This window comes from Balaenoptera musculus, chromosome 11, assembly GCF_009873245.2.
Source record: "Balaenoptera musculus isolate JJ_BM4_2016_0621 chromosome 11, mBalMus1.pri.v3, whole genome shotgun sequence".
Lineage (NCBI taxonomy): Eukaryota > Metazoa > Chordata > Mammalia > Artiodactyla > Balaenopteridae > Balaenoptera > Balaenoptera musculus.
In genome coordinates this window covers 48,232,560-48,249,220 of record NC_045795.1, presented here as the reverse complement: position 1 = coordinate 48,249,220, position 16,661 = coordinate 48,232,560, and the positions used below count along the sequence as shown (strand labels likewise).

The 16,661-nt window shown below is 43.6% G+C and overlaps 1 protein-coding gene across 4 annotated transcripts in view; it reads right to left on the bottom strand.

Moving 5' to 3' along the window:
• The window catches only part of CMC1 (C-X9-C motif containing 1), a 72,629-nt gene extending 58,780 nt beyond the window's left edge, over window positions 1–13,849 (bottom strand). For 2 of the 4 annotated variants that reach the window (XM_036870404.1, XM_036870405.1), the window contains exon 1: window positions 13,670–13,849. In XM_036870404.1, coding sequence (XP_036726299.1) covers window positions 13,670–13,688 — 19 coding nt within the window. In that variant the 5' untranslated portion in view covers window positions 13,689–13,849. Of the gene's footprint in view, window positions 1–12,068; window positions 12,180–13,669 lie in introns of all 4 variants that reach the window. The other 2 variants (XM_036870402.1, XM_036870403.1) reach the window with 2 other exon arrangements.
• Window positions 13,850–16,661: the final 2,812 nt, after the last annotated feature.

Sequence of the window (16,661 nt, the reverse complement as noted above, 5' to 3'; positions counted from 1 at the left end):
CCCAAGATAAACGAAAATATATGTCCAGAAAACAACCTGTACAAGTCAGTTTATAGAAGCATTATTCATGATAGCCCCAAACTGGAAACAACCTAAATGTCCACTGAATACTACTTAGCACTACAAAAGGATGAACTACTGGCTTACTCAACTTGGGTGAATCTCAAAAATTCTGTTGAGAAAAAGAAGCCAGACACAAGAGTACATACCATAGGATTCAAGAACATGCAAAACTAATCTACAATGATAAAAATCAGAACACTAGTTATCCATGGGCATTGAGACGGATATTCTCTGAGGGATGTCCTGTTTGGGACGTATGCATTTATCAAAACTCACAATCTGTAAATTTCACTATATATATATTTTACTTCAATTGATAATATGTTAACTTTAAAACATGATACAAACCTATACTCACAGTGGGTGATTTTAACACATTAACTATCAGAAATTAAATAATTAAGTAGACAAGAAGTTTTATAACTTTCTCCTTCAAGATACTATTCATCTTTTATTAGATCTATTTCTATCAGGAAAGGTATCTTTTCATAAATAATATGTAATTATTTATTGCTGGTATGTAGGTTCAACTAAATTTTTTATATTGTCCTTATAACCAATACAACCTTACTTAATTCTCATTAATTCTAATACTCTGCCAATAGATTCTCTTCCAATTTCTTTTTTTTTTATAAATTTATTTATTTATTTATTAATTTTTGGCTGCGTTGGGTCTTCATTGCTGCTCGCGGGCTTTATCTAGTTGCGGCTAGCAAGGGCTACTCTTCGTTGTGGTGCGTGGTCTCTAGGCGTGCGGGCTTCAGTAGTTGTGGCTCAGTAGTTGTGGCACATGGGCTTAGTTGCTCTGCAGCACGTGGGATCTTCCCGGACCAGGGCTCAAACCTGTTTCCCCTGCATTGGCAGGCGGATTCTTAACCACTGCGCCACCAGGGAAGTCCTCCAATTTCTATATAGACAATCATCAGGAAAGCTCTGTACCTTTCTTTTTCAATTCTGTCTATGTCTTTTAGAAGAACAGTGAGTAGTAACCAGCAGCACCTGTCTTGAGTGCTCAAATTTTGCTTAGAATCTTTGAAGTTATCTTCATGTTGAGATCTGCCTGTGACTTTACTCTCCTATCTTTGTGTTGTTTTGGTATCAAAGTCACATTATTCAAACAATACGTTAGGGACTTCATTTTGTATTTTCTGGACCCCTTTGTTTAAAAATCAAGATTATTACCAGTCCTTTGAAAGTTTGGTAGAAACCACCCGTGATGGTCAGCTTTATGGGTCAATTTGGTGAGGTGCTAGTCCCCAGGTATTCACACAAACACTAATCCAGCTGTTGCTGGGAAGGTATTTTTGCAGATGTGATTAACGTCTTTAATCAGTTGACTTTAGGAAGATCACCCTAGAAAACCTGAGTGGGCCTGATTCAATCAGTTGAAAAGTCTTCAGAGCGCACCTGAGATTTTCCTGAAGAATTCCACCTGCAGACCACACCTTTGGCTCATGACCAAGAGTTCCAGGGCTGCCCTTCCTGACACCCTGCCCTACACATTTCAGACCTGCCCAACAGTCAATCACATAAGCCAATATCCTGCCATGTATATGCGTATATGTGTGAGTGTACCTGGTTTAGTCAGGGTTTGGGAGTATGTATGTGTGTGGGAGATAGACACAAAGAGAGTTTTAACTACTGATCCAATTTTCTAAGGGCTTTCTATTTAGTCTTGAGTAAGCTGCAGTTTTTAGTATGTTTGTATTTCTCAAGGAAACTATCCACTTCATCTAAAATTTAAAAATAATGATATGAAGACGTTCACATGACTTTTTCCTCTTTACTACACCTATAACTGTATCCCAATTTTCACTACCTATGCCAGGGGGTCAACAAACTTTTTCTGTTAAGGACCAGAGTGTAAATACTTCAGGCTTTGTAGGCTACAAACCATCTCAGTCATGTATACTCCTTTTATTTATTTATTTATTTATTTTTAACAACCCTTTGAAAATGTTACTAACCATTCACAGCCTACAGGCCTTACCAGATTCTGCCCAGGGTATAGATTGCTGAACTCTGGCCTACACTATTGATTTATGCCTTCTCTTTTCCTTAGCTTTGCCAGAGCTGCTATAAGATGAGAAAAAGAACACTAGCATACAGAAGGAACTGCAAGTATGGGTGGAGAAAAAAGGACAGATTGAGAGGGAGGCTCTGGAGGAGTGGTGGGACCTGAGGGGACTAAGGAACCAGGATGAGTCAAGGAGAGCTTCCCAGTTTTCTGGCTCCAAATGAAACGATGTGACCACTCACTGAGACAGGGAGACAAAAGAAACCCCAGGTGGGAGGGTGATTCAGGGTAGACAAGCTGAATTTGAAGTGTCTGTGACACATCCTGTGAGTGGAAAGCTGGTATCTATTTGGAGGGAAGACAATAAAACTGGGGCAGTCTCCACACACTTCTTTTCTCCTTGTCTATAGTGCAAACCATATTTAGGCATCAGTAATTAACAGTATTATTACTGAACAGATTAGAAGAAATACTGTGATATGCTGATCTACTTTATATAATCAATTTCAGAATGTGATCTCTTCCTTTCACTCATACAGTTTTAATCTATACAACTCACCTATAATGTGTCCTGATGAATCCACTCTTTCTCTACACATCTTGCAGTGCTCTTAGATAAAGCACTAATTTTTTAAATTAGCTCCCTGAATAAAGACATAGCTTTGTGGTACTGAACCATTTTTTCCATACGTAAATTATAATATTGATTACCTAAATTTACCTACATTATAAATTCTAGGTTATAATATTCCTCCGGAAACATTTTTTAAATGGCTTGCAAGAACTCGTTCTGATCGTTCTTCTAAAACCTCCTATGGCAAAGAAAATTCTAGAATCATATAAATATTTATTTAGATTTTCTACACTCTTGGTGTTAAATCAGAAATAACAGACTTGAGAATTCCCTGGAGGTCCAGCGGTTAGGACTCTGCGCTTCCACTGCAGGGGGCACAGGTTCTATCCCTGATCAGAGAACTAAGATCCTGCATGCCATGCAGCCCAAAAAAAAAAAAGAAAAAAAAACCAGACTTAAAAATATATAATTAATTCTGATACCGCTTGGTAGCATACCGATCATTAAATGTCAATTTTTAATTAATTATGATTTTATACATATTTCAAAGTTTCCTTCAACACTACAAATATTATAGATATGGCACTTTTTATTCACAAAATTACAGGGTGATTCCCTCAATGTCAATATGATGCATATGTTATACATTTGCACCAAAGCCTACAAAAAAAATCAAATTTTGAGAATTTGCTACTCTATAGTCACATGAATTTATACTGAGATGAAGAATCAGGATAACACCACTGGGGAAAATTTCCAAAGCTCCAACTTCTCAACATTCTATCATCACCTGAAAGTCAATTTTCACCTTTTTCACTGGCTGACTTTGTTAGTTCAGACTTTGCTCTGGGGCTCACGTGTTCCTGCAACATGCCATCCTCAATTACAAGGCAAATGACAGCAGCACTTGCCATGAATCCACAAAGATAACAGTGATGCAACTCAGAGCATCACAGAATCTTCCACTGGAAAGAAGTCACACCAGAAGGGCAAGGAATACCTTTTCAACACTGAAAATGTTCTAATGTAATTAATTTAATTGTTATTTAGATAATGCCACTTTTTTGCCACACTTGAATCGACAAAACAAAGAAAATCCATAGCAGGAAAGATTTTCCTCCCAACAGTCCAGCAGCCTCTGGCTATGAAACCTCAAGATGAAGGCCAGGAACACCCTTTAGTCTTCTTAAAGCCCCCTCAGGTTAAGTATTTGGATTCTGTTTTGCACATAAAAACATGGAGACTCACAGAGGGGAAATAACCCAGGCCTCTGATAAAAGGGCAGGCCCCAAATCTTCTTCCACAACCCGACCCCTCACCTGGGGCAGTGGCCTATTTCAGGGGACTTCAGCAAACAAGGTCCCGTGAGCTTCCAAAGTCACGGAGAAGCCTGAGAGAACCCTTGGACAAGAAGATTGTTGGTTTCAGAAGCATCGTTTTGAACAAGCAAAATTCAAAACTTCACATTTCTTGATCAGAAAGTAAAGCTAAATGATTCTGACCATGAAGAAAATTATTTAAAAAAAAAAAAAAAGCAAAAGGACTGATTTGTCAGTTGGCTGAAAAGTACCTTCACAGAGAATAAACATCAAATATCAGGTCAGTCAGTGACAATAGAATCTTTTTATAAGCTCAAACTTACAAAACCCAGAAAGCACATCAATGAAGCAGATGTGCCTATTTCTGCTCTGCTTCTGGGTCACACACCACGGACTTCCCACAATCATTGTGCTACATTTGTACTCCTCTGTCCTATCAGCTTCCTCTGGTAGTAACCACCTCGTTCACACCACATGTGCCCATTTCCCCAAAGCACCTATTTCTTGGACCTCAGATTCTGCAGATTGCTAGGTGTGAAAACTTCCTCTTCCACCCACATTGCTTTAACCAAGATGAGGCCAGAAAGGGACAAGACTAAAAGTATACCAAAGCAGGAAATCGACTTATGCAAGAAGACATGCCAATTTTAGAAAAGCACTGCAATCTCCATTGTGGCCATAATGTCTTAAATGAAAAGGCTTCACATTTACTTTATTTGGTAAAACTTCAAGACTGTCTTTTGCTACAAGCACAATTTCCCATTGATATCTAATAGAAAATCAGCCGTGTTATTACGGGAAACAGAAGGACTAAATGACAGCATGCCTGGGCCTCCCAGCAACACACTCCTGATTTATTTTCCCTCCGGCGTCCGTCTGGAACACAGTGGGCTACTTGCATCCTTACGAATGCTTCTCAATGCCTCTGGCCACACTAGCTCTACCAGTTCTTCCCCTCCATCTTGTAAGAGTTCATAAAATTTAACGAAACACATGGACCACTTTGATAACACAGCAAGGGAATTATTTTTATATTGAGACCTTATTCACTTATTTCAAAGATTCAACCCTTGCTCAAATCACTCACATCTTTCTCAGGATGGCCTTCAGAGCCAGTCTGAGTTCTGAGTTAAAACCAGTTCCACAATACAACTTTCTTCCTACCAGCTTCACCAGACTGCCTCTGGCTAACCTTGGCTGAAATTCAAGTTCACCTTCAGAACAAAAATTTACCAAAATGAGGATATTAAGATAAATATTTAAGATATGTGTACTGTAGAGGCTGAAGGCAAATTCTAAAGGAGCCTCAAAAATATTCTGAACTATGGTAATACTGAAAAAAGTACAAACACTCTCTAGGTAAGCTCTGCTCCTATTCCTCCCGCGGCAATCCCACAAGGCTCCACCTTAAAAATGGTACTTTTTATGCTGTGTTCTCATTGCTTGTCTACATCTCCAAATCTACTCAGCCCACATTTTCAAGTATCTGTTAGTAATTCCCAAGTCCCACCAGCATCAGAATTTCAACTTAAAATTTCTATAGTTTAAATCTTTATTCTGCCACCCCAGTGGTCATATTATCCTTCTTAGCTTAAAAAAAAAAAGTCAGCTTGGATTTATATAGTACACAGAAAAAGCACAATAAATATTTTCAGAAGGAAGGAAAAAGTGGTGGTAGAAGGGATCATTTTACAAACACCATCACAGGCAGGAGCAGGCGTTATGAACCTGAGGCTTACATAGCTCAAAGCAATCTTGCATCACCACCCAGCAAATCACTAGTCAAGTCAAACTCAAGCTCAATCTTCTGTCTTTATTTTCCATCTCCTACCTCTTATTTCCTTATCAGAGTTTACTTATTTAACATCACACTCAACTCTTGTTCTACCCAAAGTGCTCCCTGACCCCAGCACCTGAAAGCGAATTCTCCACCCTCTAACCCCACGGTGTTTCATGCACAAACGCTATGGCTCTAATCACACGTGGACTTAGAACACAGCACAGCACACTACCTACGAAATCTTCTCCTGCTAGATCAATGGTTGCTACGGACGAACTGTGTCCCCACCACCACCATTTTCATGTCGAAGCCCTAAACCCAAAATGACTGTAGTTGGAGAGGTGATTAAAGTTAAATGAGCTCATATGGGTAGGGCCCTAATCTGATAGGTGGCCTTGTAAAGAAGGGGAAGAACCAGTAGCCAAATCGGTCCGCACCTTGACTTCGGACTCCCAGCCTCCCAAACTGCGAGAAAATAAATGTTCACTGTTTAAGCCACCGAGTCTATGGAATGTTATTACGGCAGCCCAAGCAGACTAAGACAGGGTTTGGTACCAGAAGTTTTCAATTCTGGCTGCATCTAACAGCCACACCTGAGAGGGCTTTTAAAAATTGTGATTCTGGGTCCCACCCTAGACCAGTTAAAACAGAGATGCTGGGGTAACACCCAGGCATTGGTATTTTTAAAAGCTCCCCAAATAATTCGAATATCAGATTCTAGATTAAGAACCACTGCACGGGGCTTCCCTGGTGGCACAGTGGTTGGGAATCCACCTGCCAATTCAGGGGACAAGGGTTCGAGCCCTGGTCCGGGAAGATCCCACATGCCGCGGAGCAACTAAGCCCGTGAGCCACAACTACTGAGCCTGCGCTCTAGAGCCTGCAAGCCACAACTACTGAGCCCGTGCGCCTAGAGCCCGTGCTCTGCAACAAGAGAAGCCACCGCACCGCAACAAAGAGTAGCGCCCGCTCACCACAACTAGCGAAGGCCCTCGCGCAGCAACGAAGACCCAACGCAGCCAAAAATTTTAAAAATAAATAAAATAAATAAATTTTAAAAAAGAAAGAAAACGGGCGTATCATGCCAGACACCCAAGGGTTAAGGGGCATAGCCCAAGACCCCTTCCCTCACCAGGCTGCCCAGCCTAAGTGACTGGAAGATATAAAAAAAAAAAATTAAAAAAAAAACACTGCACGAAACTTAAGTAGAATGAGGTCAGAGAACATGTCTCATTAACCTCTATAACTCCCTCTAACTCCTAGCATATGGTAAACATGCAATAAAACTATTTAATAAATGACACATGTATTTAAATTTCTACATTTGATAATCATTATACTAACAAATAGTTGAAAAAAAAATATTCATTCATTTGATATTCATTCTGTTAAACATTTATCAGGCACCTACTATGTACCAAGCAACATGCTAAGGATTGTTTATACACTGATGTACCTTATTCTGCAGCATAAACATTTAAAACTCTGTCTTTCAATTAACCATACTTAGTTAATTAACAAATCCTTTAATCTGGAAAACCTCCCAGTAACAGTTCTTTAGCAAAAACACAATGCAGGATAGTAAACACCACGTTCTTAAAAATGTTTTCCCTCAATCTCTTTACTTACAAATGTAAAAGTATAATGGGGGCTGGTGGGGGGAGAAGGTTAATTTGGGAATCAACGTTCTTATTTGGGCACATTTTGTGTGGCCCACTTCTATCAAGTCTAAGGTACTTGCATTTTTGACATCTATACACCTAGAGATGCCTACAAATACAGCATTAACACCCTTAGAGATAAATAACCATACTAATCGAGTCAATGAAACATGAACTTTCTGTGCTGAGTCAAGAACCCCTTGAGACCAGCTGGAAGTATTTAAAAACATACAACTTTAAGGCTTGAAGCAGCCTCAGCTGCTGATACATCTTACTCTCCCTGCCCCTCATCCTCAAATCTCAGATTATGCCGTTCAGAATTCTTAAAGGACCTGAGGTTACTGGCAAAGTCTGAAACAAGTCAGTCCTACTCATTCCCAAATTCAATTCGGTGCTAACTGCATAACAGTACAGTGCCTCCTGGGGCTGGTGGAGAATGTCTTGCAGTCTACGTGTAATAACTGGCCTATCCTTTCTAATCATCCTTTCGCTAATATAGTTAAAGATATGGAACCATATGAAAGACATTTACTGGTCACCACGCAAGTAAATATTCCCATTTTCACATCAGATTTTTCTTCATCTCTCAAGTTATATGATACATATAGACATACCCCGTCTATAGGTTTCATTCTATTTCTCAAGGAAAAAACTCTAGATTAGAATGAAAGAAACTCCATACCCAGAGTATTTGAAATTTTGGTGGTTTTTAAAATTCCAAATATTAAAAAAAAAAATTTGCAGAAGTCTGGAGGGTGGTAACCATCAGGGAAAGCATCCTCTGAAACTGATTTTTTTAAAAAAATGAACAAGACTTAGACAGGTGTGGCGGTGGGGCAGAAAGGGAAAAATTCCAAAAAGAAGGAACAGCATGTCAAATGGCCTAGAGGAAAAACAAAAACAAAAACAATTTGGCATATGTTAGGTATATTTAAACTTTTTTACCACAACCCCGAGATACTTTACACCTGGACGCAGTACACACATCTATGTGTATTTACGTTATATGTGCAAGGGTACCCCTTCCTACCTGACCTGCCTACCTGATCCAAGCTCTCACTACCCAAACTAAGGTTCCTAACAGACTCACATAAGTTATTTTTAGGATGGAGCTGGTGTCCCTCCCGTGGCGGGGAACACAGGTGCCTCCTGGAGGAGAGAACCTGAAACATCACACCTGCAACCTTCCCAGCACCGCCCTGGGGCATGGGAGCACTTGGCGGTTTTCCTTCTCGAGGTCCCCTCTCCCTACCCCTGCAGCGGGCTTGGGCTGACAGGCATCACAAAGCCCAGCTCCCTTGCCTCCAAAGCAGGACAAGCCCTGCAGCACACCCTTACTCAGCCTCTTCCCCTCCTGCTCCTGTTCCCCTCCCTCCCTGGCAGGTTTTTCCTAAAAACACTCCATGAATAAATCACCTGCACATAAAACACCCAAGTGGTGCCCAGGTGCCCGAATCTCGTTCCTCAATACCGTGCCCAAGTAAAGGAACCAGGGCTTGTCTGAGAAATGAGTAATTCTATGGCTGGGCCAGGGGAGGTCCTAGAGGAGCCAGAGATATTGTGTGAGAAAAAAAGGAAATGCTCAAAAAATGATGGGAGCACGTCCCAAGGACCCAGAAGCTGGTTTGAACGAACTCTCACTGGCCAAATCTGAGAAAACGTGAGTACCAAAATAATTACACACAGTAACAAATGATGAACCATGGAGAAGATAGAAATTCATGAGTCCACACCAATAACAAATCTATAAATCAATAAGAAACAAAATGGTTTCTTGTCTACAGCAAAATGTCAACAACCATCTAATAAACACGGAGAGAGCGCTGGAGGTAGAAAACCATCATTCTGTAACCATCATAGGAAAGACTGAATCGGGCAAAAATCATCAATGGAGACTCAATCAAAGGGGGATTTTTGATGAGGAAGGAACATCTGCATGGTCTTCAATGGTCTCCCCACAGATTACTTATTAATTACAAGATAGGAAAAACATAGCAAAGAAATGGGACAAGACCTTGGCCAGGTGGTCAAAATTACAACCACCCACGAGAGACGGACCTCCCATGCCTCCAGGTGTGATGCCCCAATGCAGATGGTTCAGCTGAGATCTCGCTCGGGATCTGATCAAAAGTCAGATCAACACACAATGAAGGAAAGTTCTACCTGTCACTCTCTTGCACTTGCAGTGTCTCCCTGTTATTCTTGGATAAAATTCAAACTCCACCAACGGGTTTAGGAGACATTTCATGATCACAGTCCAAACCCCACAGGGCCTCCAAACACATCCCTCTTTGACTTCAATGCTTCTCTCTCTCCTGTGCTCTCTGCTAATGCCAGCGTTTTTAAGTTTCAGAGAACAGAGGACTTCCCTGGCAGTCCAGTGGTTAAGAATCCGCCTTCCAGTGCAGGGGACTCGGGTTAGATCCCTGGTCAGGCAACTAAGCTCGTGGGCCACAACTACTGAGCTCATGTGCTCTAGAGCCTGCTCGCCGCAATGAAAGATCCTGCATGCCGCAACGAAGATCCCACGGGCCGAAATAAATAAATTTTAAAAATAAATAAATAAATTTCAGAGGACAATTTCAGGTTGTTAATCTAATGAGACAAAAGCAATATATTTTCTAGTGCAAACATGATTTGAGCTTAGCAATACATAAAACGTGGGAAGTCAGATATTTAGCTCTCAACTTGAATATAATTTGTGTGTAACCAGATACTGTGAAAACACAGAATAACAAAATAAAAAATTTTCTAATCAACTACATTATAGTATTTTTCCATATTAATCACACAATGCTCAGAAAAAAAAAAAGATTCTCCCAACCGTTGAGATGTCTAACTTGAAAAGCAGAATCTTCCGGTGACTGAGGGTGCTGGTATACCTAAAGCTCATCTACCTCCATCTCCATGGGAACCACTAAAAGAACCCATGCATTCCAAGAGCTGCCATAATGCCATCCTCCCAAGATACACACATCTTACTCATGGAATGTCATGAAATTCCTGAGCCCACTTCCCACCCCTGAGCCCGCTCACTACCACGTTCTTCCCCTTATTAGATTTCTGGAAGAAAACACCCATGGAGGGAGACACACGCACACACTTAAGGGAACTTCTCTCCTGCTGCCCCCACTGTGAATCCACCCTAATAGATGGGGCAGGGAAACTACCTACCCTGCTCAAAGAGGAAAAGGTAGAAGAAAAACAGAGGAGAAGGGAATCTCTTCCAGGTATTAGAAAAAGTAAGAAATCAAACTTCTCAGGCCCAGGTTCCTGTGAGTTGTCATCTGGGAATATAATCATGTCAGATGATTTCTCTGGACTCTGGAAGCAGCAAAGGCTTAATTGGGTGTCCTTTCAGGACAGCACTAGGCTGGACTTCCCATGACTGGGCTATTTTACAACTTGTTAGGGGCAGAGGTTAAATTCTAGAACTTTGTCCAACAGAGACAGAAATAATATCTGACCAGTGGGAAAGATAACCCCCAAAATGACAGTTTACGGCCCTATTTAAATTAACCAGCTTTTATCTAAGCCAACAATCTATGACATATTCTAGTATCTACCTCTCAATGCTTTTTGGAGTGTTTTTTACATTTTACTGGTTCCCTTACTAATTACTGAGTTGAAGAAAATCTTCAATACATATTCACTTTGTCTTAGCGTAAGTAATCATTTTACCTTTCTGGAAATTCTACTTCAACAAGCACCACTTCTAACACCCTTTCTATAGGTGATCAATAAACAACCTCTAAAATTTCAATCACCTAAGTTTGACTGGATTTTTAAAATAAATATAATACTTGCAGAAAGAGTTATAACTTGGAATAAGACTAACTGCTTAAGTCCTTTTATAGGAGAATGAACTATACTGTATATTTCTTGAATCATTACTATGTGATCAAAGGTCCTGTTTACAGCTACAGATGTAGGGAGAACTTCCCTAGGAGCAGGGAGATTAGGTTGATAAGAAAACAAAGCTGAAGATCAAGTCAATAAACCTGGGAGATTTCAGAGCCGTGTTTCTCCTCTGCATATTAGAACTGCCCGTGGACTATTTTAAACCGCCAGAGGCTTGGGCAAAGTAATTCTGAACATCTGCAAGTGCAAACAGCAACTAGTATTTTTTAAAAATTTCTCTCTCCCTCACACTTTCCCTCGGTGTTTTGGACTCTCCAGCTTTTTCTCTTTGCACTCAAATAGTAAGAGAAAATAGGGAACGTAATTATGGCTGATAAGCTTCCAAAGAGTGCTGGTATTACCTCTACATTCACAGAAAGGAAAATTCCTTAAATAAAACTACATATAAAAGTATGCAACCTGCATTTCATTGTTGGGTTCAGAATTTCTTGAGGAAAATGGACAGTTAGTTAAAATGGCAGTTAAAAGCCGCTGCCAAATGAAAATCAAACTTGTATAAAGATTTTTTAAAACCTAACATAAACCAATGAGAAAACAGATTTTGCTATATAAGCTTCATTTGGCATATCTACTCAGAAACATACCACTGTGTACAGTAAAAAGAGGAATATCAAAATATGAACTTATGTTTCAACCTATGAACCAAACAAAAATTAAGTTTAAAAAAAAAAAAGCTGACTTCAATACATTTGTATCCTGATAATTAAACAAAGAAATATTTAAATCGTCCTACTTGCTGAGTCCACTTTCTTACTTTCCATTCCAATCTTGTTTCCATGTCTGCTTTCATCTGAATTTCCAATGAGCATCGTGTTGTTAGACTGGACCATCACCAGCCACCCAGCTGAAATCAAGAGTCTAGGAATTACTCTTCATGCCTCCCTTTCGCTCACCACTCATTCAATGCAACAGCAAGTCCTGTCAATTTCTCCTCCAAAACATCTTCTGAAGCTTTGTCTTTCTTTCCATTTCTTCCTAATACCAGCCCAGGCCAATACATACCAACATATCTGGCCTGGACTGCTGCTACCATCTTAACCTTCCTCTCAGGGTCCCTCTACAATGCTACCACTGCTACCAGGGTAGTAAAGGCATAACGTATCATATTATGTCACTGCCCTCTTTAAAACCCTCCACACGTTTTTGATAACATGAGGAAAAATCCAAATGCTTACTTATCACCGCTCAAGCCCTGCAGCATCTAGGTTCTGCCTACTTTCCCAGCATCTTTCCTGACAGATCTCCACACTCTGGCCCTCACTCCAATCAAATCGTTTAAGCACTTGCACCTTGGAGCGCCTTAGCATACTGGTTCCTTACCTCTTTACAGGACTGCTTCCTCTGGTCCTTCAGATGCCAATTCACATGACACTTCCTCCTAGAGCTCTTCACTGACCCTTCCACCTAAAGTGGTCCTCGCTTTACCATCTACCTCTGTCACCGCTTATTTTCTTCATGTTTACCACAATATGTAAAAGTGTGTACGGGGAGAGGGGTGCTGTCTTTCTTCCACCACTAGAACACAAGATCTAGACAGAGCAGGGACTTTCTGTCCTATACACTAGTTTCCTAGGGCCTAGAACAAGACACGACACACAGTGAGGTGGCAACAAGTATCTGTTTACTCCAGAAGGACTCAAACGGCAGCACGGCCGGCAGCACTGCCTGCAGCCCGGGCTGGACGTGGGATTCTGAGTCTCACCCGGACTCAGCTCCCCCAGCCACAAGACTTGTCAACTACACATCTATTTCCTTCTCCCTGAGTCACCAACAGGGCTGTTTTACTTCTGGCTCTCCAAAGGTTGGAAGTCATTCCTCCTCCCACCGCCTTGAGTTTTCACATCCATAAAACGAAGGGAATGTTCCAAAGCCAATTAGCACTCCCCCCAGACCCGCAACTCTGCGAGCATCCTCCGCGCCGGGTACCGCAGGGGACTCCTGAGGACGGCGTCGGAGGCGGGCACTGACGCCGCGCGGCACCAGGAGGGCGCGCCTAAGTCAGGGGACGGGACCGGGAGTCCGGGGACACTTTCTAGAGAAACGGGCCCTCGTCCTGACCCATGTGTTCAAGTCGGACTACAGATATTTAAAGGAGCCTGTGCCCCAAACTGTGCAAAGAGCATGATGACAAGGAGGCAGGCGCTAGGGGGAAAACGTCCGCAAGCCACAGTCGGACCGCCATCCCCTAACCCTCTCGCCGAGGGCCGGCGGGCCGGACGCCGGGGACGCGGGAGGGCGGGGCGGCCTCAGCGCCGCACCACCTCCAGCCCGCCCCCTGCCCCACGCCCGCCGCACGCCCCCGAGGCTCCGCAACTCCCGCCTCCCGCCCCGTACCTGTGGGGTCGAGGGCCATGTCCGCGCGCGGGAGGTGGCAGCCGCGTGGCCGCCCGCACAGGTGGGGCGTGGCTGCGCCCCACGTGAGACAGGGTGGGCGGCACGCGGGAGCAGGAGGAGGAGCGCGGGGCCCTTCGCAAAGCGGGGCGGCCCCTGCCCGTCTGACTTCCTGGTCGCGACTTCCGCCGCCCACTGCGCCTGCGCACTCCTAACCCCGTGCTCAACCCCGTGACCCGAGTGGGAGGACTTGTTGGAGGGAAGGACCGGGGAGGGGGCGTCACTGCGCGCCCGGGGAGGGGGCCTCCTGGACCGCGCAGGCGCGCTGGGGGTCAAAGGGAGCGCCTGCCGGCCCACCCTGTAAGCGGCGTGCCCGGGGGATGCGCGTCCCGGGGCGACTCGGTTCAAGTCCAAGCCTCTCCCTGCACTCCCGCCTTCGAACCAAAGGAAGCAGACTGCTCCTTTGTTTTTTCTTCGTTAACGTTCATTCATTCTTAAGTGTCTATTTCACGCCTGCCAGGTTCCAGCCACGGTTCTGAATACTAGGGTGAAATAACTGGATAAAAATAAGGTCCTTAAGTCCCGAGGCGCACAGTGTTGGCGGGGAACCCGGGTATGGGCAGCACGCTGCGAAATGCGGCGAGCGGCACTTAAAGGCGGTGCAGCATCCTTGTACTGTGTGTAGCATCCTGATTTCCCCTCCCCCCACATCGGAAGCCTGTGCCTCCCCCGGAGGTTACAATTAGGAAGTGCGCGTTAGGGGTACCTCTGTCTCGTGAAATGATATCCTCAGGACGCACAGTCCGACTTGGGTGATGCTACAAATCCCCACTCTGGCAATTAAAGCTGCATGTTTGTGAGAAAAAAATGAAGGAAGGTGATAGCCATCGTCCTCAAGAACCCCAACTGTCCCCTTCTCAGTAGAAGAAACTTTCTGAGTAGCAATGATGCTCATACCCACTCACCAACCAGCCTTCAGAAAGGCTCCCTTGTCGTATCTACGTGTAGCTAGCTCCAGCCCCCGAAGGGTGAGGTGAAGGGTGAGGTGCGGATGGGGACAGATGCGGATGGGGACAGATGGGACAGATGTTAGAAAAACAAGGAGCAGCTGCTTCTTCTCTGTGAGGGATTTAAGGCTTTCAAAACGATCCCCTCCCCACCTACACGCAGGCCCTCCTCCCCTGCTGCTGCTTCCGCCTGGTCAGTTGGCAGAGAAGCTGACGAGGTGGAGCAGGGCTGGGAAAGTGGGTCTTTGCTCAGCAGGTCTTCCGTTTACGGGCCTATTTGGGCATAACGGCCATTATTACAGCTGTAGGATGAGGTGCCAAGCTGGAGAATTAATGTTTCACTCAGCCAGGCAGGAAATTGGGTATGTTTATAAATGTGTTTAGAAGCACACCAAATTCATTCTGGAGGTGAAGAATTTAATGTAGAAAGTAACTCTTTTTGAGGAGATGAGGTGAGGTATAAAAACACAAGTCAGACACACACTTAAGTAGTTAAACGAAATCTTCCTTATACAAACGGGTGTCATGGTAAAGGCGGATCCTTGGAGAGCATCAGAGACCTAAATGCCTCCACCTGAATCCTGCTTCATGACCCGTTAGCTTTCTAGGTTAGCTAAGTCCCAACGTTTCTCTTGACTTTAGTTTCTAATTTGCAAGGTTGTTGTGAGAAATAAATGTAATACCATCTAACACTCTTTCAGTCATTCAAGGACCACTTCCACAGTTTTTGCCATCACTGAGTATCACTTGAACCATTATTATTTAATGTTTTTTTATTTAAATCAACTCACTAAAAAAAAAACTTAAATGAATACTCTCTACCTTAGCCTTATCCTAAGCAAGAATATCTGTAAAATCATGGGTTTTGCGTGCCCCATAAATCAGTGTATGGTCAGGCCACTCAGGATGGCTGTTCTCTTGCTCTCTGTACATCCCCTGCCCAGCCAGTGCCTGCCTCACCTACACCCTACTCACATGACTGACCTTCCTATGTACTTGCCCCAGGCCCCAGATAGTGACTGTTATCAAAGGGGTGGTGTGCAACGTGCCCCTCTGCTACTTTCCATGATAATCGATAAGCCAACCTGACATCTCCACCTGCCCCCGGGAGCAAAGACTGCTACCACATCCTGCCTGCCGTCTGCCACACACGGTGGGATGTTGGTCCAGGACCTTGCTTCAGACACGTAAGCTCTCTCATCCATTAAACCATTGATGTCTCTGTTGCCGACTCCAGGCTCTTTCTTGGGTCTTGAAGCTCTTCCTGCAACAGACTGCTAGACCATCACACTAGGAGCACTGGCAAAAACAGCACATCACTGCCTGGTACACGATAGTGCATTCCTCTCCTCCCTCATATGAAACTAGGTCGTGTGGGGGCAAAGTCTTTACAATCTGCATGGGAAAGAGAAGTCTTTTTTTTTAAGTTAAATCATAAAAAGGCAATTGGCAATTCAAAACAGAAGAAATTTCCTAAGGGATCACACTATGAATAGACAATTTGGGGGCGCTCACCGCCATAGGAACAGAAGAGGGAGGAGGGTCCGTAGTCCTGGGAATGAGCAGTGATTGTTATCCAGCCACAACCCTGGGATTCAGGCATCCAGACCCTAACGGCCCCACAGCTGCTGTCACAGAAGATTGAGTGCCAGGACGGTTAGAAAAGACGTCAAAGATGAGGAGAAATTAAGGTTGGCCTTGAAAAACGGGTGGCACGGGTAGGCAGAGAAGAAGGCTTGTCATGCTAGGAGAAGAATGAGCAAAAGTGTCTGGGGTTCGAGCTGTTCTTGAAGGGGCGTGGAAAAGGAGGGAGGGAAGAGAGGGTAGTAGGCACATGAGCAGGAGCGCAGGGGGAGCTCAAGGCTGCACTGCGGCTCGGGGGTGGGCAATGCCCAAAACCATATCGATGAACATGGGGAAGCGAGGACGGTTATAAATAAGACTGAAAATATTAGAAAACCCAGATTCCCAAAGCCTTAAACATTAGG